At 37.8% G+C, this 22,734-nt stretch overlaps 4 protein-coding genes across 10 annotated transcripts; all 4 read right to left on the bottom strand.

Moving 5' to 3' along the window:
• Nucleotides 1-6,567: 6,567 nt before the first annotated feature.
• LOC106390534 (GATA transcription factor 25) lies at nucleotides 6,568-8,991 on the bottom strand. Of its 3 annotated transcripts, none has more exons than XM_013831027.3 (8): nucleotides 8,838-8,991; nucleotides 8,425-8,724; nucleotides 8,263-8,349; nucleotides 8,044-8,180; nucleotides 7,339-7,446; nucleotides 7,135-7,240; nucleotides 6,926-6,985; nucleotides 6,568-6,844 (listed from the first exon to the last, which is right to left on the bottom strand). In XM_013831027.3, exons 2-8 carry the CDS (start codon nucleotides 8,716-8,718, stop codon nucleotides 6,722-6,724), a joined length of 915 nt encoding a protein of 304 aa, XP_013686481.1. In that variant the 5' UTR covers nucleotides 8,719-8,724; nucleotides 8,838-8,991; the 3' UTR covers nucleotides 6,568-6,721. The 3 variants fall into 3 exon arrangements, with proteins under 3 accessions (XP_013686481.1, XP_022550440.1, XP_013686480.1); XM_022694719.2 differs by having other exon boundaries at nucleotides 8,842-8,975; XM_013831026.3 differs by having other exon boundaries at nucleotides 8,425-8,968.
• A 486-nt stretch (nucleotides 8,992-9,477) lies between these two features.
• On the bottom strand, nucleotides 9,478-12,142 carry LOC106396595 (protein CLT2, chloroplastic). 2 transcript variants are annotated; one of them, XM_013837030.3, is made up of 10 exons: nucleotides 11,721-12,142; nucleotides 11,484-11,629; nucleotides 11,361-11,398; nucleotides 11,130-11,245; nucleotides 10,758-10,857; nucleotides 10,643-10,678; nucleotides 10,493-10,543; nucleotides 10,119-10,242; nucleotides 9,906-10,031; nucleotides 9,478-9,812 (listed from the first exon to the last, which is right to left on the bottom strand). In XM_013837030.3, the coding sequence occupies exons 1-10, from the start codon at nucleotides 12,110-12,112 to the stop codon at nucleotides 9,652-9,654; spliced, it is 1,290 nt and encodes a 429-aa protein (XP_013692484.2). In that variant the 5' UTR covers nucleotides 12,113-12,142; the 3' UTR covers nucleotides 9,478-9,651. The 2 variants fall into 2 exon arrangements, with proteins under 2 accessions (XP_013692484.2, XP_048600099.1); XM_048744142.1 differs by having other exon boundaries at nucleotides 10,493-10,678; nucleotides 11,721-12,140.
• Nucleotides 12,143-12,793: 651 nt separating this feature from the next.
• Nucleotides 12,794-20,201, bottom strand: LOC106396511 (alpha-glucan water dikinase 2). Of its 3 annotated transcripts, XM_013836918.3 has the most exons (33): nucleotides 20,183-20,201; nucleotides 19,837-19,939; nucleotides 19,538-19,603; nucleotides 19,357-19,466; nucleotides 19,214-19,277; nucleotides 19,030-19,121; nucleotides 18,792-18,942; nucleotides 18,365-18,679; nucleotides 18,161-18,271; nucleotides 17,984-18,082; nucleotides 17,770-17,904; nucleotides 17,615-17,703; nucleotides 17,413-17,547; nucleotides 17,165-17,327; nucleotides 16,992-17,081; nucleotides 16,658-16,843; nucleotides 16,429-16,488; nucleotides 16,292-16,336; nucleotides 16,148-16,207; nucleotides 15,904-16,056; nucleotides 15,724-15,807; nucleotides 15,446-15,622; nucleotides 15,257-15,363; nucleotides 14,937-15,150; nucleotides 14,715-14,818; nucleotides 14,510-14,639; nucleotides 14,272-14,397; nucleotides 14,069-14,179; nucleotides 13,883-13,975; nucleotides 13,624-13,797; nucleotides 13,453-13,545; nucleotides 13,246-13,361; nucleotides 12,794-13,168 (listed from the first exon to the last, which is right to left on the bottom strand). In XM_013836918.3, exons 3-33 carry the CDS (start codon nucleotides 19,589-19,591, stop codon nucleotides 12,964-12,966), a joined length of 3,846 nt encoding a protein of 1,281 aa, XP_013692372.2. In that variant the 5' UTR covers nucleotides 19,592-19,603; nucleotides 19,837-19,939; nucleotides 20,183-20,201; the 3' UTR covers nucleotides 12,794-12,963. The 3 variants fall into 3 exon arrangements, with proteins under 3 accessions (XP_013692372.2, XP_048600098.1, XP_013692374.2); XM_048744141.1 differs by lacking the exon at nucleotides 20,183-20,201 and having other exon boundaries at nucleotides 16,328-16,336; nucleotides 19,837-20,085; XM_013836920.3 differs by lacking the exon at nucleotides 20,183-20,201 and having other exon boundaries at nucleotides 19,538-19,596; nucleotides 19,837-20,035.
• A 124-nt stretch (nucleotides 20,202-20,325) lies between these two features.
• On the bottom strand, nucleotides 20,326-21,939 carry LOC106394423 (transcription initiation factor IIA subunit 2). 2 transcript variants are annotated; one of them, XM_013834996.3, is made up of 4 exons: nucleotides 21,779-21,939; nucleotides 21,488-21,637; nucleotides 21,367-21,417; nucleotides 20,326-20,685 (listed from the first exon to the last, which is right to left on the bottom strand). In XM_013834996.3, exons 2-4 carry the CDS (start codon nucleotides 21,614-21,616, stop codon nucleotides 20,545-20,547), a joined length of 321 nt encoding a protein of 106 aa, XP_013690450.1. In that variant the 5' UTR covers nucleotides 21,617-21,637; nucleotides 21,779-21,939; the 3' UTR covers nucleotides 20,326-20,544. The 2 variants fall into 2 exon arrangements, with proteins under 2 accessions (XP_013690450.1, XP_013690451.1); XM_013834997.3 differs by having other exon boundaries at nucleotides 21,740-21,889.
• Between the last annotated feature and the right edge of the window lie 795 nt (nucleotides 21,940-22,734).

Here is a 22,734-nt window from a genome sequence, read left to right as displayed (position 1 = left end):
CCACGTTTATCTTTCTGATTGTATGATCTTTATGATTGTATGAGTACTCATTCGTGGGTCCATGATCCTCGCTTATCTCTTTATGTTCAAGTGCTATTCTCTTATGCATCTTTTATATAACATTCATGTGTGTGTCGACACCTTCATATGTGGTTCCATTTTGTTCCAGACATCATCTAATCACTTTGAGATTTCGTTATCTAGGACCTTTGTTACCTAGTAGCTTTGGCGTCCCAAGACTACATGGTTTGGTACCTTAGATGTGTAGCTGCGCAGCCTTTTCTCAATGTCTGGTATGGTTTCTCTTATAATCTCGGATCTGTATTCTATGCACCATTCTTTTCTATCCGAGATTCCTTTATCTTATGGAACACTTGGTCTATCTTGTATAGATTCTATAGCAACTTGACTATGTCTCTTCTAGGACATTAGATTTCGTTTGGTGCTAAGCTGGTTAGTCATTCTTTTTCGGGTCAGTGTCTGGCATCTCGATTATCTAACTTTGTATAATCTTTCTTTGGATGTCTTAAATCATAATCTCTAGTCCGAGGATCTTTTCCAAGACAATGATGTAATTCTTTTACTTTTTAATCTTTCTTTATCCAGCTTATAATCTTTCTCCGTTAATATTGAATATTCGGATTCATTTGTTTCATGCAATCCGTACCTTGCCACTATTTTGATCACCCGTATTTTGGCTCACGGTTCTTTTGAATTTGTGGAGAAAGTTCTTATTCTTATATATTCTCAATCCTCTTCTGAGATTTCATCTTAGACGGCACACATATGTATGTGGTGGTTTATTCAAAATCTCTTAAGATGGAGTATGTCTGGTTTTATGACCCGTATATAATCTGAGATGGGAATATCTATGCTCACTTATATGGCCTGATGCATATTATCATTTTATACATGTAAATTCATAATGTCCCCAAGCTTATAGACTTTATAATCTCATCCTTATAGATAATGGCTTTACATGGCCGAACCTTTATAAGTAATAGCTTACTTGGCCGAACCTTTATAGGTAATGGATTGTGTGCGGTCAAGCCTGCACTATACGGCCAAGTCACAGCCAATTCACGGCCAATTCACGGCCAAGTCACGGCCATTTCGTTTATAACATGGTTCTATACCATGCTTCACGAATTTGTAGTGTGATCATGGATTTAGGGTTTTATCCTCTCTCCCCCTCATGAACATACTATAATTTCGTGGTGCTTCGGACAATAAAGCCTTAATGAGTTTCCCTTTGTGTACATGTTTCACAACGTGAGATCTTTTATGGGATAACTCTTTGTGTCTTTTCAAAATTAATCTTTGCATCAAGTTTTAGACTAGGATGGCTAATCCTATCATGCCATATAGTGTATAATTTTCGTGGTGTATCTCAATATGGTCACCACGTCTCTTGCCTCTTATCATACTGATCTGTAGCATAGTTTTAAATCAGTAGAGATCATAGGTATAGTCTCGACCACTTACTTATAAGGTCTTAGGCGTTTTGTTTCTTTAAATCCGAAGGAACTTGTTTCCTTCTTGCCCATTGTTTCTATTTGGAAACCATTTATAACTCAATGGGTCACATATCATTGGGTGTGTATAATGCCTTAGCCATAGTTTCTTTACTAGGCTTACTATACCCCTTTCACGATTTCTTACTTGGTATTATGCCCTTTAGGCAACTCTTTATCACTAAAAACATTCATATGTTCAAGTAAGATTAGGCAAGGTGAAATCAAAAACTCTTTTATATATATATAAATCGTGAAACATCAAATAGGTTAAAAGCAAATCACAAAATCAAGGATAAAACGTCGATATCTTTTCTATAAGCCGGCCACAGCTTCTGTTATTGTGGACACGACTGCCTTGAATTCATCTTGATCCAATTTCTCAGGATATCTCATCTCACTGCTTTTGTTGCTCAATGTATCTTTTCTGAAGTTTTTCAAATCTGCTAATGGTATCTATAACTTTCTGCTCTCTTTGTTCAGTTGCCAATAGGTATGACAATATGTCATTATAGGTTGTGAAACCCTTAGCCTTATATGATAACAACTGATCCTTTGGATGGAATGTGGAACAGGTTTTATATAATAAATCCTCATCTGTTACCACTTCATCACATAGTTCAAGACTATGGGCTATTTTCATTAGAGCATAATTATATTCTTCCACGGATTTAAAATCCTGGAACCTGGGAATCTTCCAATCATTCATGGCTTTTCGCCATAATTCCATTGAGTATATGGATTTTAGCTTTATCCAAAGATCATAAGGATCCTCAATATTTTCATACTGATTTCTCAGTTCCTCAGTGAGATGATAGCGCATAATTGTTATGGCTCTATGCTTTTCACTTTCAATTTCATCACTGCCTTCAATGATACATTTCCCGAGTCCTCTAGACTTCAGGGCAATTGAAGTGTTCATTTCCCATTCTGGATAATATATTCCAGAGATATCTAGGACAGCATAATCCGAAGGCACAAATCTCGATATCTGAAATCATCAATCAATTCATGATTTAGAATTCTTGCAACCAATTTAAATAATCAGTGCATGTGATTTCATAAGTCTGTCTATGATGCTTAGGCCACACGGCTTTGCAATGTGATGCTTAGGCCACACGACCATATTAGTGTGATACAACAATCCTAGAGATTGGATCATAATGCAATCCGGGTCATATGACCATCCGGATACTAGGCCACACGGCCACTTAGATATGCACTAAGCCACACGGCTCTCAATCAAGCAAGGCCACACGGCCATATAATGGAAGCAAGATAATTAATTTAAATGCATTCAATCATACTAAATGAGATTATCAATCTAGATGCATTTAGTTGCATATCTCTTAGGTTTTACCAATTTCAAGGTTGGTAATATTAGATTTTAGAATCAAGCAATCTAGCAACCTAACTCTCATTCAATCTTTCAAGTAATGTGAGATTTAAGGTTTCAAGGCCTTTAGGAATATAAATCGAGATTAAGGGTTTCAAGGCCTTAAGATTTTAATTAGATCTATCAATCAATCTATCAATCCTAAAATCTCAGATTATCAATCAATATTCATTCAATTTCAAAATCAATTTTCAATTTAGGGTTTTAGGGTTTTAATTTTATTAATCAAACAATTTTGATTTCAAGGTGATCAATTTTAATCTCAATTAATCAATAAGTTTTTAATAGTTTTCGAATTAGGGTTTTAGGGATTTCGAAAAACTTTTATCTTTGATCAAAGGGATTTGATTTGAGATTCAAAAACCTTTAAGGTTCTGATTTTAATTGATCAATGGATCAATCTCGTTTTTAGGGTTTATATCGAACTTATAGAGCTTCGATTTACTCATAGGGGATTGATCTATTAACCTATGGCTTTTAGTTTTAGAGATTATATTTTAGGGTTTCAATCTTTACAAAACAACCAGATTCGATTCTTGTTTTCAGATTTCGAATTACCTTTATTTTGTAGGGTTGAACCGGACCACCAAGTGAGCTGAACCTCTATCTGCACGTGGACGGACGCTGGCTCCTTATCGGGTCGCGAGTTGTCTTGGACGGTTTGGCGTCTGGTCGCGGATGTGTGCTGAGGTAGTCGGATTAGGGTTCCAAAAGTAAAACGGCGACGCGTATTGTAGCTGAGCGTGAGGGCGCGTCTGAGATCGGATCGACGAACCGTTTGCGCTGATGGATTTTTCTCGTCAAGGGCTTCAAGATGATATGTGGATCGTCGTATGGCTCCTCAGGGTTTGAGAGATTGATCAATTTTAAGTTGCGCCGGATTTAGGGTTTATGTGTGACGGATTTTAGGTTAGGGTTAGGGGTTGGCGATTTTCTTTCTCAGGGTTTTGGGAGTCTATCATGCTGATAACGTATTGTAATTAGAGAGTTTAGAGAGTGAACATTTTTGTGTTATTATTAATGATCAATGGGGTTCCTTTATATAAGGATTACAAGATAAAGATAAAAGGAAATAGTACATATCCTAATCCATCTGGATTTAGGAAAACTATTAAAACATAAACTTATAAGGAAAAGGAATAGGGTTTCATTTTCTCCTAGTCTTGTGTGTGGCCGCCTCTCTCTCTCCCTCTCTAAAGTTGGCTCTCTCTTTCTCTCTTCTCTCTAGGGTTTCGGCCATCTCTCTAGGGTTTCGGCCATCTCTCTATCTTCTATGTATTGGGCCGGGCCTGGTTATGGACATTCACCATTGGATTTATAACATAAATTACTTATCTAACATATCAATTTGATTGTATTATCATCCAAAATCTAAATACGCAACTGACATAATTTACATTTTTCTCAATTCAATTTGAAAAAGAAGCAAAAGAAGCGGATCAAAATCTAGTTATATTGTTTAAAATAAAATTATTCGAATATAACGAAACTGCATTCCATCAAAAGTAAATTTAAACCACATCAAATCATATTTTATTTTCCGTCTTAACTGAAAAGAAAATCGAAAACATAAATAAAGTAGAAGCGTATATCATAGTATTATTCACTTCTACTAAGAAAGAAACATAAACCAACGTGTTCTTGCGGATCAATCTTTGAGTTCTTGTTTTTTCTTTAGTTTCGGATTTTTTGTAACTGATTATTAATTACGGACAAGTTGTATACAGTTATTAAGTAATGTAATATATTCAGAAAATCATATCTATTTGTCTCTTCGCTAAGGCGAAAAACCGTATTGGCTTTTACACATACAAAATAACCAAAAGAAAGAAATATATGTGAATATGTAACATAAGACTTGTGATTTCACTTGCTTTATCTCTAAGAGATATGTTTCGGTGGTATGTGATGTGAAGGCTTTTTCTGGATCTCTTTTGAATCGTAGAGAACGATTTCAACACGAGAACGTATATTATTTGTGTTCGAGTCTACACAACAATATTTTTTGACGATTACTAAAAAAAACTTCAAACATGTTCGGAAACAACCATTTTCTATTAGAGCGAAAATGTAATTGTAAAACGCTAGCACAACAAAAAGTAATCCCCACAATAATAGTTAGACAGGGTTGGGTTGATATCACAAGAGTGTTTATCTGTTTCGTTACCTTTAGCCTTAGATTTGGTGAAGCCATCAGAATTAACTCGTGACTCATACACTAGTTTCAGTTGAACAAATCGTATCTAGACCATTTGTTTAATACATGCATGGACCTCTTTCATAATGTCACAGATAAACCATTACTTTATTCGATTACTTTTAAATTGTTAAATTTAACAAACCAAAAGACAGAAACTAGAGGGCAATGACCTCGTCACGAGGATCCATTTACTTTAAAGAGACCTTCTCGAATAATCTCCTCATAAATTCGATGAATAAACTATTGCATAAACACTACATTATACTAATTTATATTGTTGAAAGAAGAATAAAGAACACCATAGAAATGTGGTTGGACGGTTCTCTTTCTTCGATACACTTTTGTGTGATTTGTATATGTATTAATATGTCCAGATTATTGGTGTTAGTAGATAATCTAATTAATGGTCCCAAGCCGGGTATGTAACACACGTGGGTTTGGTATATGGTGCATGCATGTGTACACGTATTCTCTATAGGGTTCAGATCGAAGATGCATAGTCGGATAGTCCCATTACTGCTCCTCAGAGCCGTGGTCCTTGCGTTGGTTTGGTTATCATTAGTCCTGTTCGTTTGGTTGCCGCAGGTTTCGGCGTCAGCGACAGCGTTAATGAGGACAGTTGTTGTTCGTTTCGCAGACGCTGACGCTGCCGCATACTATATCGCGACCGCAGATTTTATCGGCGTCAGCCGCAGGACGCGGCGTTCGGACGCGGCGTTCGGACGCAGTTTCCTGCGTCAACGAAACGAACAAGAATTGACGCAGAATGTTGACGCTGCCGCTGCCGCCGGTACCTGCGGCAACCAAACGAACAGCCCTATTACCTTCTATAGAACATTTTACAGAAGTAAACTCGATTTTATGTGAATATGGTGAATGCATACCCGGTTCTAACCCAATATCAACCAGTTTACATTAAATGGTTTTAACACAATCAGATAAACCAGGATTTATATTTTGTTCAGATTTCATGGCCTTAATTATAGCCTTTTTAGCGGATTCAGTACCTGTCGTTATTTCCTCTTAAGACGAGAGGTCCACTTACCCAAAAACAACAAAGGAAAAGGTCCATGACAACCAGTTAGACAAGTGGTTTAGTCTCAGTTTATGGTCTTGTTCAATGAATGTATTTGTGCATTTATGATTAGTCTTGTTTAGTGAGTTTGTGTGGTATATCTACAGTCGATTAGTTTGTGGTATCTTTCCCAAATCATAGATAATTGATGTAAACTATATTGAACAGCGGCAGCATCCCCCAAACTTGTTGTCAAGATACCTGAACATCTTTTATTCTTGTTGCAAGTTTTATCATACTCACAAGACAGATGCAACAATTTAGTTATATCTTTTAATATTTGTTGCCTCTAAATCTTCAACTTTGGCCCACAGAAAAGATATTTACTCTTATATTGGATAATGGTTACACACACAGTGCAACACAATTCCAATCATCAAGCTTTTGAAACCATTTAACATCTGATATTGTAAATTCGATTTTTTGTGTTCGGTTATGGTCTCTATAATACATGTGGTGGTGATGAGATAAAATCATACAGAAGAACAGCTGATACTACAAGGATCTCGTCTATCTTCTGATTCTTATCACAGTGTTTAGTGATTACCTAACAGATTAGATTGATCCCCATTAGCAAGAGAAACCAAGGCAGCGTGTCCTTCGACTGTTGCAGGTTCACAGTTCGAGTTGTTAGCATCAGAAACACTCCCACCTTCGACCTACAATTTTTTTAAGCAATCAATGAAGCCTTACCATTCTGCAAACAAACTAGAGACGCACAGGGATAATAAAATGCTTACAGGTTTTATTATTGCCATCTGATTCTCTTCTGTCCTCTTTGAGAGATCTCTCAATGTACCCTATACAAGAATTAAGCAATTTAGAACGTCAAACGCATTGACTAGATATCAGTATATCTTGTTATCTGAAGATTATGAAAACAAAATGTATGCGAAAATAGAATGAGTAGGTGATGCATTTATAGCACTTTGTGGAGATTCATACGCACCCTGTTAGTCCAAAAGAGTCCACAGGCATTGCAGAGAGTTCTGGGGCCCGAAGGGCCGCGTCGCATCATCGGTGTACAACTGGAACTAATGCCGCAATGAGTACACCTACGGGCGTAAGACACATCCACATTTAAAGTAAGAGCAAGAAGAATTTTGAACAAAAGTTGCAGAAGCAGTTAAATGGCAGAGGCAAAAAAACGCACAGTATTTCTGGACGGCTATCATCTTGTGCAGAATCTTGATCCGTGCCCGAGTTGTAAGCTCCCTCGGTCATCTTTGCAGAGGTGAACTGACCTTTATTACGTGCCATTCTGGTAAAAACTAAAAAAGGTCAGAGCTATAGAAAAGGTTGACAAATAGAGACATGATGATTATTCCCTAATTAAAGCTAACTATTACACTAACCACAGCTCAGTTCTATCCTACTCAAGCAGCTACAAACATATCCTTATATATTAATAGAGGGCCATGGACACTGAACCTGAGCCACTACATAAGAACCTACATGGCCACCAAACTTTTTAACAATGGTTAGCTTTTCTTTTAACCCATAGCACACAAATACGTGAAGTATTTAACAAACCACATCACAGCTAACAACAAAGACACTTTCCAGCTTAGCTATAGCCTATAGTATACTACGTTATTGATCACAAGAAATGTGAAAAACATATGTCCAGCCTCTTCAAAAGAGTACCCATCATGTAATCCATTTCCTAACAGACAAATGTGACATCAATAGATACTACTCAAGCTCTAAAGGTCTTTGCTAATACCCCGCTTGCAACAAAACTACCTTTTACCAAGGGTGCCCCTAGGCCAGCCTAAGAACTTGGTTAACTGAAAGAGTGATCCGCACCTCAATCTTAAAATAACAACAGCTAAGATAAGCTTAGAAAACCCCTGACCTTAACGCCACTTCCTGGCGAACACCATATCGTACTTTCTTCTCGAAACACCTAGCATTCCTCTTCTTCCGAAACCTATCCAATGACTGTGCCCGTTGCGGATGGCTATAGCGGTTCTGGTATTCCACAACAGCAGGCTAAAAAAAGAAGGGACAACAAAACATAGCTGAAGGTCACCATTGTGCAGGATTTGAACACACACAAACAACGATAAGTTACCATATGATTCTGTGGAGCCAGCTCCATCCCCTGCTGCACAGAAGAGAGCTCAGTAGAACCACCCAATAGCGACAAGACAGAATCAACCTACCAAATCAAATTCACAATAAAATATTAGCTCAAAGCACAAAACTTCACACCAATATTAGGCAAAGTAATCACCTTTTCAGGACCAACAGCATCAAAAACGTAAACTTGACCACGGAACGAGATCGTTAGCTGATTAGCTCCCTCCATCGGCCGTGAGCCTAGTAACTCGGATCGGTGAGGAACCAAGTGAGAGCCATCGGGGATCAAATTGGAGGCGGCGTAGATGGAATCGGGATGAGGGATATCGTCCATATCGTCGTAAGGAATGTGACCAGCGGAGGCGGAGACATGGTCTTCGCCAACGGTGGCGGAGCTGCTGCCGATCTGATTAGGGTTAATCTCGGGTTGGGTATGATGACCAAACATCGCGAGCTGCCAAAAGAGAGGAACTTTCGCATTGATTGGAAGCGAGTGGAGAAGAAAACCCTAACCCTAATTGCAAAAGAGAGAAGGGAAGAAATAGTTGACAGAGAAAAGTGCAGTACAGAGAGAGAGAGAGATGGTGATCGGCGCGTGTGGAGGAGAGAGATTGGCCGTTGTGGAATTCACCGACGGTAAAACGGTGAATCGCAGCAACTTCTGAGTCGACTCGATCAACTCCACTCACCAATTGGCTTTTGGGCCGTTCGATTATGTTTCAACTTTATACTACGAAGCCTCATCAAGGGGCTCGAATATTATTATTTTTTGTATAAAGAATTTCTCAAACTGCCATTTTTTAATGTTTTCTAAATTTAATGTGTTTTACATTTATATTTGCATTAATATGAAGTTTTTTAGATTATGTTATTTGTTTTAAAATTAAGATATATTTATTTGAAAACAAAAACAAAGCATAAACATTAATCGTTTGTGTTAAAAAAACTCAAATTGTGGCAACCTGCTGGATTTTTTTTGCTAAAATACTTTGCCCTACAATTCATCACGTTTGAAGAAAAAAATTGTAGGTGATAATTAACTTCCGATAGTGTATATATAATTGGAATGTAACTGAATTTGTATAAAAAAATTTAAAAGTGTCGTGCATTAAAAAAAAAGAATCATTGATCTTTTCACAAGACTTAATAAAGATTAATAAAAAACAAAACCGTTCAAAACTTTTGTAAGTTTTTGCCATAAAATGAATAGTTCAAAACTTCACTGTTTTAATATGATCAGTCAATGGAATATATACCAGGTCTTCTTCAGCAGTTGCAAAAACATCACCCAAATAATTCTCTGATCTTTGGGAAACAATTATATTGGTATCAGTTTTCCAAGAGGTTAAACCAAAGTAGAGAGAGTGTGTGCGTGCGTGTGTTAGGAGGTCTTAGTATCTTGCTTAGTTGGAGTGGTAGGAATGTTGTATAGAAGAAGACCAAGAACCAGAACTATACTCCCTATCATGAAATTTGAGCTTAAGCTTGTTCCTCCAGGTAGATACGGCAATGGTTTTGACATTATGTACACCGATATTGGCACTGCAACACCCAAAAAGTATCTCATAAACTCATTGTGGGTTTAAGTTATTTGGTGACACTGAATAGACTTTCCATGATAAGAGAAAAATGGACCTGAGAGCATCACAGTGAGAGAGGAAACGATTGCTGAAGAGATTTTCACCAGATGGAGCAATGAGATGTTGAAAGCAAGATTGGTGGCTATATACAGCAGTGGGAGTATAGGGGCACCTTCGCAGCCTGAAAATGCTCAACATGGATTACAAACAGATTGTGCAGCGAATAAACAAAAACACAAAGTTTAGAGTGGAAAGAACGGGTTCTAACCAGAAATCTTAGCTCCAATGTTGAAGAAGCAGCCGGCACCATCTCTTAGATATGGAAGGAGGCTGCCAAATGGAATGCCTTTCAAGTTTGAGAGAAAAGGCAGCAACAGAAACACAAAGAGAGCCTGCACAAGCGCAACTTTAATGATCCATAACATTAAACCAAAAAAACTGTTCTCAAGTAGAACTGTAGGGGAGAGAAAGAATGACTGAATGATAGAGGGAAGGTGCAACAAGCAGCTTTCAAATGTTTTGCAAAAACTATTCAGGTAATTGATAAGCATGTCTCCATAGAACTCTACTATATGCATTGTTATGGCTGGAAAGAATGTGTAAGCATAATGGTATCTGTAGCCGCTATATTATAGTAGATACCTGAAATCCAGATCCAAATGAGTTTACCACAAATATATCCAGTGACTTTCCCTGCATTGTTGCGTTATGCTTAGATTTCAGTAAAGTGTCAAAAGAAAAACATTTCGAAACTTTCAGAAGGATAGATGAATACGAATATGTGCCAGATACCTCAAGACGCTTTGCAGAATCGTTGAAAACAAATTCCTGTTAACAGACAAAACAATTAACAACTTGGGTGCTGACAGGACTGCGAAATAGAAATACAAGAGAGAGCGGCCTTTACCTTTGTGATAGATGCACCAGCTTGAAAAGCAGCAGATGCTACCATTACAGCAGGCCATAGCAATCCGATTCCGGATAGCGTTTGATCTGCTCCAGATCCACTGCAGATGAGAGTTACAGTCAGCATTTGCAGAATTAATAGTAACACTAAAACGTGCAACCTTCTTAACAATCTAACCATTCATTTAACATTGTGAATTTGAAAGAGGTGATTCTGGTCTATGACATTTTATTATAGATTATAAGAGCAGAAAGCAACTCTCTTTGCATAATCTGTAATATCACAACAGATACATACATTTCTCCACGCCAAGATCAAGAATTTAGAACAAAAAAAAAGGAACTCTAGAAGATCAGAACATCTAACGGGTACCTTGAAACAGCCACCACAACTCCCGTAGCCACAAGCAAGCAACCAAAAATCTGCTTAGGCAAAAACCTCCTGCCCAAAATAAGAACAGCAAAAAGCAGCTGCCACACCAGAAATGACTGCCAAACATTGTGGAGTCAAGATTGTAAGCAGACATGGATCAATCATTCAAAGCAATAACATAAACTGAAATCAACTTAACACCCCCCAGTGAGAAGTAAACTAAAAGAACACCTGATTCAAAATCGGAATAACTGGTCCAGGAAGCATGGCTGAAACAGAGAATCCAATCACTCCATACATAATCTTGCAATAAATGTAAAAAGTTGCCATCACTAGACTTCAAAAAGAGCCTACCTGCTGCAGCCATGCCAGTGGCGACTCCAAGAGCTTCAAGAAAACCAATGATAGCAAATCTCCATTTGGGTACACTCAACATCTCGTCGGTCACAATGCCTAGACGGCGCCTCGAGTACAGAATCGTAAAGTAAATCAAGACGTAGCTGCCCAAAAAAAAGAAAAAAAAAACATTCAGTGAGTACAAGCTAAGCTTCCATCACTTGCTAAGTTTCTGTCATTGCCAATATTCGTTACCCGAAAGTCATGAGCTGAGCTAAGAAGAAAGGGTACTGCTTCATCGGAACCAATGCGAGTTTGTAGAGCACGCGATTAGCTACAGCTAAGGCTATGATTACGACCGAGTTAATTACGATTAGTTTCCGATTGGAAGGAGCAATAGATTTCTCCGTCGAAGCTCTGACGGAGAACCCGCCACGTCTCGTCGGAGAAGTGGTTTTCCGAGTAACCGGGAAGCGGGACCGTCTCACGCACATGTTCATAGCCGCCGATCGGAAGGAAAGCAAATGTGCGCGACTTAAAGAGAGCTGGTGTATCGCCGGCGAACGGAATACGGTGGGGACGGCGGAGGAAGACGTCGACGCGTGGAGGCATCTGAGGCGTGTAGTGGCCATGAGAATCGTATCCATTCGCGGGACTTTCTTAGCTACTGAATAAATAAAATAACACAACGCAGCGTTTCATGTCCTATGTCATACGATGTCGTATTAGAAATTTAGAACAGGTTAGATACGGCAGCGTTTCATCACTATTCACTCCAACGCATGATTTTTGCATTGTGTTGTTTGAATTAGGTCATGTGCATTCCATAACCTATCTTTATACTATGTGGCCGTGTGGATCAGCAATGACATATCTGTTTTTTGTTTAGCTTATCTTCAGGTTCTTATCTAGGATCCAAAATAAAAAATTGCTCATCCTGCTTTTGCTTATAAGCACTGGCCGGCTGCAGCTCTACATACAGTCCAAAATCCAAAGGCTCTTTCTTATTTTCTTGTTGGAGTTGATGTTTGAGATCCTCTCATCTCTTTCATGTGGTCTGTTTTAGACTTCATCTTCCATTGGGATAGAGATCCAATGCATCTTTGATTATGGAGCTTGATGAATTCCTTTCTAGTTATAATTTAGATTCAGTTTTCATCTGTTCTCAAACTTCAAAATGTTTGTGGCTGTATTTTCTAAAACAGGTCTATGATCATGATCAGGACCAGTCCATTCAACTTTTTAACACGGAGGTAATCATAAATCTTTCCTTTGCGATGTCTTTTTGTGGGATCAATCATAAAATACTACCGCCGAGAAACAGTTGCTTAGGTAATAATAACTTCCTTGACTTGCAAGTGTAGTTCCTTGATTTTTCTGGTTTCATTCACAGCATAATTGTTTAGGTAATACAGCTTGATATTATTTGATTATTAACTTAACTTTCATATGGAGCACGTTCCATATAAGAGGTGCAAGTCTTAGAGGTAGAGAGAGCTTAGAGTTGAGGTCTAGCTTGGACTACGTAAATAATGCCACCTTTGACGACGCCTTCAATGTCCTGAGGACAACCATAGAGCGTCTCAATGACATTCCCAGCTTCTGCAATTGCTGAGAAGAGACGCACTTGAAAGGCTTTGTCCACTATCAACTGCTCCCTTGAGTAATCCACCACTACTTCCTCCGCTTCATCCATTATTACACTGCACATACAATAACCGTTTTTGAGCTTATTGAGTTAAAAAAAAAAAAGAAACAGAGAGGAACACTTAATCAATACCTGTCGTAAAGTCCAGCGCCTGCGTAGCCCTCAAGATCCTCGTTGTTTGAATCTGATCGGAATATGACTGACGGTTTAGAATATAGACCTATCCTCTTGCTTGGGTAACTGATCACCTGCACAGTCCAAAATAACAACTCACTCTGTTATGAAACCCCTATCAAATGGAGTTTAACATGTAAATACTATATGTTTCTTGTTTCTCACGGTTGGTGACTTGAGGTTTGTTTTCTTGGTGATGAAGCTCATCGCTCGTCCTGGATATCCTCCAACTAAGGTCTCTCCCAAACCCTTCACAATCTGAGAAACGCAATTTCTTGATTATTGGATATTTACTCAAGAATAGCACAGAAAACGGAGCAAGGTCTCTGAATTTACCTCTGTGTATATTTCTAAAGGATCACCAGTGACAGGATTGTTTGTGTGAATGACGAAAGCATAATCACCACATATGACTTCTTGAACAAGCACCGCCATGCAGACGGCATCATGATCAACTCTAGTTTTCTTGCAACTGATATAAGCTCTCTCGTTCCACTTTGAAGCCCAGACCTATACGTTCATGTTCAGAAGATCAGGGAAGTACTTGGTTCCTTTCATAACACACAACAAACCCCTTCAAAAAGAATATTATTACCTTCTTAATTGCCATCCACGATCGGTTCCAGCTTGATTCATCTCCATGATACGACATTCTTTCACTTCTCAGTTTGTGAATCAGTTCATTTTTCTACCAAAAAGTTCAAAAACCCATGACGTGATGCATATAGAAAGCCTGAACAGAGGATGAAAAGAAAAACAATTACATATGCTTAGTTATTACCAGAGGTACTGGAGCGTTCATTTGTAAAACAGCTTCTTGAATCGCCTTAAGTTTTGTCATGTCTCCCCTGTTAAGAGAAACTTTAAGGGCGGAGATCTTGTGTGCTACATCCTGAAAAGCGATGGATCCACCAAAAGAATATATAAGAAACTCAAAGAGGATGAGTTGTATCTTTGAAGATTTACTATGGTTTTTAACTATACCTTATTGGAATCATCTGAAAGTGCACACTCAAATGTTCCAAACGGAAGTGCGACTGAGGTAGGTATCTTGATCCATGATGGAACTCTTTCTCGTAGAAATTTGATGTTGCATGATTTTGAACCAACCTAAGAATCTCAGTGAAATGAAAACTCAAACAATACTCCCTATTTTAGCAAAATAAAAAAATAATAATAATATACAAAAAATGATATCTTCATGAACCTGATTTTGACTTACCATTTCAGAAGTGAATTCTTTAGATGATATTACATAGTTGCTACAAAACTTCTTCCTCTTTGAGATCACTCCATGTGAAACAGAAGAGATATAGATATGACGAACATGGCCATCCGAGTTGTTGCCATCACTGCAAGTGATATAACTTCCGAGGTACAATAAAACAATTGTCTTAACATAAAAAAAAACAGTGACAACATATTACCTGATAACTAAACCAGTAGAATTTATATGAATAGATATTTCTCTCCCTTCTTTCGACTTCAGATTCCTGAGAACATTCTGATCGAAGCATGTAGCAAAGCATATCTGCATCAGACAAAACTTAGGGTGAGTGAGGACATTTAATTTGATATCTCCAATAAAATATTGTTTTATAATTTGTCTTGATGATATATATATTTTGTACGTAGACAATAGTACATGCCTTGCTGTTTCTTGCTCTAATAGATACATGAGACAAGACATCAATCAGACTAGGAGTCAGCACAGCAACAACACCATCAGGGATCTCCTCTTCTCCTGTGACTTTACAGGCAATAATTACAGTTGGTTTTGAGTAGACTTTACTCTGAACTGTGATTAACTCATTCACACAAACCAAAAACCCATATGCATCAGCCGAGCTAATAACCTGCCAACTGCTCAACCAGTAGAGCAAAAGGAAAAAAAAAATAAAGGGTTCAGTAATCTGATCTGTATAGTCTGATGTTTTTAGCTCAAAATTCACAGTAAAACGTATCTTACCAGCCTAAGTTTGCGATTTTCCTGAGACAAGGATCAAATCTGTTAACAAGAGTTGACAGAACACCTCCTGGTCCTGCTCTTACAACCTCTTCAGTGAAAACATCAATCTGAAAAAAAAACAAAAATCAATGAAACATATTAAGTGTCAAACTTGTTTCATAAAGAAGCACGAGTTTAGTTTCAAAATACCCCATGCTTGTCAACTCGTAACATCTGACCAAGATAATTTGCACTAGGCTGTATTAATCTAAGATAGTGCTGGCATCTATCAGCAAGTACTAGTTGTAAACGGTCAAGGACCGCTTTTGTTTGCAATGCCCACTCAACATCATGAGCTCTGTAAGTCTCACTGACACGGTAGCAATCCTGAAACGCGAAAGAGAAGCACAAGAATGTGCATATAAGAATACTGAGAGTCAAACTCTGTAAAAGAAATGAGGCTAAAGTAAAGATAGACAACAACATGCCTTTGTACAGCAGATGACTTCTTCATTGTTGAATGTAGATAAGCACAGATTCTCAAGCACAACGCAGATAACAAATACAACTTCCTGTTCTCAAGCAGTGAAAACATCAAATCAATCCATATCCACACTTCTCCGTGTAACGACTAATAGTTTCAAACTACAGAGAAACAAGAAAGATACCGGCGGGTTATTGAAGTTTAAGGAGATGAGTCTCTTCTCTATTGTTGTTTTAAAACACGACTCCAATGCAATGTCCAAGAATAGTAAATCTTTTGCTCTTGCACGAGGTGCTCTTAATGCAGGGTGGAGCTCAATACGAGCATCAACTAACTTCTGCAGAAGTAGTTTATAGAAAAAATAAACCATAACCATATATGGTCCAACTCCAAGACTAAGCTATAGGAAGAAGATGTGCTATTCCAACCTCTATTAGGGGTGCAGTGTTCTCTTCGCGAACAAGCCTCTTAACTGAACTTAGTAAATCCTACCAAACAATACAAATGTCATTTCTCAAGTTTTCATAGTGTGAAATATATCTGTATTGAAAAGATATATGAAGAAAATGTGCCTGCAACTTCGGTGATAAACCATTGAGAGCAAATGCATTATGACCCTGAAAAAGAAAATGAAATAGTGAGCTCTTAACAAAGCGAGGATACATGTCCCAGAATATCAAAGTGAAGGTTTTAAACATGAAGTAAGTACCTTAGATGGAGAAAGGAACGTATCAATAGCCGACTCAAGGTCTGCACCTGAATGAACTGCCTACCAAGGCAGGTAAAAACAGTTTGTTTAGTTGAGAATGTAAGTTTCAAAGCAATCATAATCTAATAGAGGCTCACATCCACGACAGCATTGGGTTTAGTTATACACTAATTAAACGCTCCTGAAGCTTCTTCTATGGATCAGGAAGATATGGGATTGTTATAAATACCTTAAGTGTTTTCAAGTACATTGTAAGGTCACGGATGAGCCCTTCTTTAGCATCACTTTTGAAACGAGGCTCTGATACAATGGGACGGTCATAACTTGCAAGCCTTTCTTTAGTGATACCATTGGCCTTTAGTGTTTTCCAGTAGGCATCGATCCTAAAGTCAGATCTCACATAGTTCAAGAGAGCCTATGACAGAAGAATACAACAGACTCATTAGAAACTCTCCAGGTATATAATTTCAGAAAAAGGCTGATAAGTGATAACTACAACAGAACCAAACTAAACTTATTGAACTTTACCAATCTTTAATGGTAGTATAGATAGTGATGTGTACCTCGCAAATGATCACATCATCTGCACTACTGTTGTTGTGCAGCTTCTGGTGCCACTCTTCCATCATGCCGGATTTGCAGTGATTATTTCTCTAACAAAAGATAATGAATACAAGAAAAGGTTAACAAGATCAGTAATAAGGTTTAGCTCCATAAGTTTTGTTGAACCATATACCTGAATAACAAGGATTTCATCACGGATTCTCTGCCCAACGTCGCCTTGACCTCCACGACCCACAAGTGCCATAGTTAGTCTCACAATTTCTCTCTTATATGGTTGCTGCAGATATATTTTCTCCATCAAATTGGTGAATCGTTCTAGCGCTTCACTAATTTCCCTGCGGAAAAAAGAGCCAATGCATAAGGTCTGATCATAAGATGAAAGACAAAGGAGTTAAATAAAAGTAGCTAATGAATCTCTACCGAGGTTTCACGTTATAGTTCTTGTTCCAGGTGAGATGCCTAGTGGCCATGAATTTCATCCATACCATTATACCAATACATCCACCTTCTCCTTCATCTTTACACCGCTCAGTCAACTCTGTTGCGATGTTGAACCTGCCAAGCTATGCTTATAAGTAACTTCATTGACATTAAACTACTCCATTAAGATACCTTGACTCACCTGTGCATCAATGATCTCTCAGCCTCTTTCTCTCGCTCCGCTATTTCATCAAGTAACCATTTGAGAATATACTTTCCATCCACGCCAAGCTGAGGATGATAAACATGTTTAAAATTGAAATATTTTGATAAAGAGCATCCCAACACTAAACTGACCTTGACACTGGTACTGTTTAATGATTTCAGGTTTACTGCGAAGTTAGCTCCATTATTGTTCACCCAGTGGCTTCCAGACCATATCACAAATTGGATACCAACAAAACCGCTTCGTTTGAAATTTATATCAATAAGCTATTACAACGCAAAGAAAGATGAAACGTGTTAGTAGATAAAGATATCTATCTTAGGATAGAATTGCATAAGCTTTCACCTGATAAGAGTGTTCTCTACTCGACATATCGGTAAAATATGTTTGACATGCTCCGTGAACAATTTTTGACTTCTCAGGCAACACATCAGGTGGTGGAGTCTGTATAGAGTTGCAAAAATGAGTTTTATTGAGAAGATTGTGATTAAGGAAATATATAAAGATGCACGAAAATCTTACCAACCACTCTCCTGCAGAAGACTTAGCGACTCCCCAGTGAAGTACTGTTGGACCTGCCATGTTTGTGGCAACTAATAAGCGACAATCGCCGTTAACATTTTTCTGGAGGACCTAATAAACAAAAACACATCCCATGAATTATCCAGAAGTTATAGAAAACTATCAGTAATGAAAAAGACTGTATGAAATAGTTGTATTGCGAACCGCGATTTCGTAATTTCTGACATGGAAGCTTTTCTGTGAAACTACATTTTCTTGGCCTACAGATTTCTTCAAGAGCTCTGCAAGGGCTGAACTGTTCACACTAGCATTTTTAGTGATTGGTTCCGCATACTTCTGTAACCATTTCTGAACATCATGCTTCCGGCGATGTGATGGCTGATGCAAGTTCATTTTTTGTTTCGGCTCACTGATAACTGCTTTCTCAACTGGTATTGAGGAGTTAGCCTGAAGATCGTCTATAGATATTCCTCTAGCCAGGTCGGCTTGGAGCTCTCTTATGGCATTTTCATAGTCCATCTAAAATAAAACACAAGCAAGAAAAGAGAGACAGCACTATTTCTTATAACTCAGGACACAAATATAAGTAATAAACAGAACAGTAGTGGATACTAGATGGGACCAGTTTCACCTGTTGTTCACGTGCAGTGTTTTGAGGTCGGCCTTTCCGGTCCCAAATCGTATAAGCTCTTCTTTCTATCAGATTCTTCGGTATTCGATGATGAGCATGCAGTTCGTTCCAAGGAATCTCAACACGGAAGTTTCCAGTATGCTGTTTCAACCTGAAAAGACCATTAGAAGTCGGTCAGGTTCTATGTTCATACCTTCACAAGCATGACTCAGGTAAAGGAAAGAAAGAAAACACATACCATCTGTTACGGTTACCATCTTTTAAAACAAATTCAACTGCACGTACTTTTGGATCACGCAGCTCAAGGATCACTACATAATCATTCCCACTCTGCAATTATGGAGTAAACACTTTTTAGAAGAAGTTACGACTTGTAGGAAAAACCTTATAGATAAAAGGAGAAACAAAAAGGTTATGCAGACCTTCACGAAGGGAGTCTGCAATGCACCTTGCTTCGTGGAATGTTCTGATGGGACAAACCAGTTGCTACAGATAAACAGACGTCAAAAACATCGAGATATTTGAGGTATTTATATTATTCTCTCTCTTAAAGATCATCACTCACTTATTTCCTTGGTATATACAGCCCCAATGAAGAATCCATGTGCGATTGCAGTTCTTGAGGTGAAACTCAGTTCTTACACTGCTCCCATTTGGCAACCCGGTGACAGTGATCTAAATCAACAAGAAGGTTAAGCCCAAAATATAATATTGTAAGTTCCAGGAGGACAGAGGAAAGAACATACCTGAAGCTCCATTCCCTCGATTAGCTGGAAACTGTGGGACTTAGAGGTTGCCATGGCAGCTATTCACTAAAAAAATAACAAGTGAACCTCGACCACATGGAGAACATATGAATAATCTCAGATAGTAATGAAAAATTGAAGTTCGAGTTGATCGACAAATGATCGTTGCTGTCATCTTGAAGCAACATCAGAGTAAAACAACACTATTATAAAACATTCCTATTGATATGCTTCCTTTATTCATAACACCTGAAAAAGAAAACCTAACAGGCCAGATAGTTTCTTCCTTATGTGTGTACCTCTGTTTTTAACGTTGGCCTTTCTTCACGAAGTTGAGCTGTTTTTACGCGTTAAACGTAACAAATCTCCAGAAGCTCCTCAAGAAATACACAAACTAGTTTCCTGCATCAATAGATCATATTTTGTAAACAGTATCAGTTATACAGATTACATCATAAGAGAGAGTTCGAGAGAAGCAATGTTCCTTTATAAACCAAAGGATCCAATTCACTTGGCACTAACACGACCAAAAAAGATGCCAAAAATGCCGTGTGGATTTAAAGCGGAGGAGACAAAAAATTGACTTTAACCGCTATGCTTCAAAGTTGTGGAATCATAAAGGAACTCTCATTGAAAGAAACTTACAGGAATCATATTCTCTTCTGCTTTGGTGAAAACACCTGTAAAGGTAAAAATGACATGTGACAACTCAGACTCCCAAACACCCAAAAAAAAAATGGCATCGATAACAATCAGCTCCAGTGAGCCACTATATCAGTATGTTCAGATTAGGAAGTAAACAGATATTATAAGATAAATCTTAGGAACTTTCTCATAGCAACAGAGTCCCATAAGTCTTTGGGCCGAGAATTTACATATAGGCTAAATTGATGGCTGCAAATGGAGCTCAACATACAACAAGTGCTGAGTTTACAAAGTGGAAAACAAAACTCAAAATCTATTACAAAGGAAGGAAGTGAGCATATTATCTGTTGAGAATTTACATCTCACTGTGTGAGCAGCTTAGAGTCACATGCCACTATCTTCACTCGACTCACATTCTCTTGACGGTCGTCATTCTTGAACATTGCGTCCTGTAATATGAATGTCCAGACGTTGTCACAGAACCTGTAAGTGTGCAGGTGCCCCTATACAAGAAGTAAAGAAGAAACGAGATTATAAACTTGGTTGTTTCATCTGCGAAAGCTTTTTCTTAAATCTTGAATGCAGCGTTTAAAATTTGGCTACGAAAATAGTGATAACATTGGTTAGTATGACGAAAGAGAATTAATGATGTCTCCCATTAGAGACACTAGCACAAGAACTTGTGATTAAGCAATATGAATTGACACAAATCTGAATCGTCTTGACATAACAGATGTAAAGATCCTACTTAAAGTAACATAACTAAATCCATACAGCTTAATCTCAACTCTCAAGTTGAACTTTTCAACTCTAAGAAATCATATATGAGCTAGCTTTGACCTAATCTTTGTAAAATCCATGACAACTTTAGTATTTCTTGAGATAAACCAGTGTAAGCACCTATCTATCAGGCAGAAAACTGAACCCATACAGCTTAAAACAAGTTGCCACCGAAAGAAACTTAACACTTGACATAAAAAGTATGACACTTTTAGAGGTATCAGAAACAAAACTCAACTGAACCCGACTGTTAAAGACACCATGAACTTTCTACTCTAAAACATTGTTCCATGAAATATGAATATTGCATCAGGTCCAAACAGCAAAACCAAAAGATACGACCTAAAAGATTAGTTAAGTAACTCACGACAAAGGATTAAAAGTGCACCAATACTGAAGCTCACCTTAATTGACACCTTAGTCTTCACTTGGCTCTCAAGAGCTTCAGTCATAGACTACAATGAATGACACATATATCAGAAAATGCCACCGAAGCAAACCAAAAAGATCAGTTAAAAAGGAAACCTTGTCAAACTGAACAAGGACTTGGATAGCAAGCTCAGGACTCAGCGTGCCGCTCTGAACCATCTCGTCCAAAGTCTCCGTCAAACACATCCCGATCGTCGATCTCCTGTACAGCTCAAACGTCGCCATTATCTCTACTTCCTCAACGATCTGAAAACCCGAGGAAAACTCAATTCTTCACAACTAAATAAAGCAAATCGGGAATCTGAACAGTTTTTCGACGAAATAAAAAGCGCTTGACGAATCTAAGACCTCAATAGGAGACGGAGAGGATGGAGAGAGATGGTTTACCGAACTCCGGCGACGGAAGGAGAGAGGATGACGGTGAATGCAGGAGCTACCGTTGGTCGATTGCGAGGGAATTTGTCTCTTGAGCGAAGAAAATGAATTGGGGCTTTTATACCCTAGCTTTCGCAGGCGACTGTATATATAGGTAGGCAGCGATGGATCATAGACGATAATTGACGGTTTTACCCTCAACTTTTAATAAAGTTAAATCTGAAGAAAATTATATGAGCCAGTACACAGCTCATTAGTGCTTTTTATTACTCCCTCCGTATTGTTATAAATGACGTTTTACACTCTTTGTTTTGTGTCAAATTATTTGACGTTTCCAAACTTTTATCCACATTATAGTGACTTTTGATTTTATTTACCCTTACACTAATGGTTATGATCGAGAGTATTTTCACACAAAAACAATGATAAATAAGGATAGAACAGACAATATAACAACTTCTTTAATTTGTGTGCAATCTTCTCAAACGTAAACTAAATAAAAACAGAGGGAGTAGTAAACCTCGTTTCGGTTTGGGTTTTGACATTCGGGTTCTATTTTTTGAACGTTTTGAGTTTTGGATCTCAGATATTTATGTTCAAAATAAAAATTAAATACCACAATAGCCAATAGTGCTAGTCAGATTTTAAAACTAGGTATATGCAATTTTTTAAAAAAAATTGGAAACTATAAAACTAACATTTTACTAGCCTGTAGTCATGGCCCCTAAACAATGTCACATCAAAATCACTGATAAGAAAATAAACATAAATTAGTATTTAACGTATTTATTTAAATTTAAAATTTTTATTTTGGATAAAATATTCGGATTCAATTTTTGGATTTTGACACAATTTTTATGTTTTTGGTAAAAAAAATAGAAAAAATCCATGATATTCAGACTACTGTGCTATTAAATCTGTTTAGATATTTTTATTTTTATAGATCGGATTGAATTTAGGTTCAAAAT

This window comes from Brassica napus, chromosome C1 (genome assembly GCF_020379485.1).
Source record: "Brassica napus cultivar Da-Ae chromosome C1, Da-Ae, whole genome shotgun sequence".
In the NCBI taxonomy this organism is placed as follows: domain Eukaryota; kingdom Viridiplantae; phylum Streptophyta; class Magnoliopsida; order Brassicales; family Brassicaceae; genus Brassica; species Brassica napus.
This window is presented reverse-complemented; position numbering and strand designations above follow the sequence as displayed.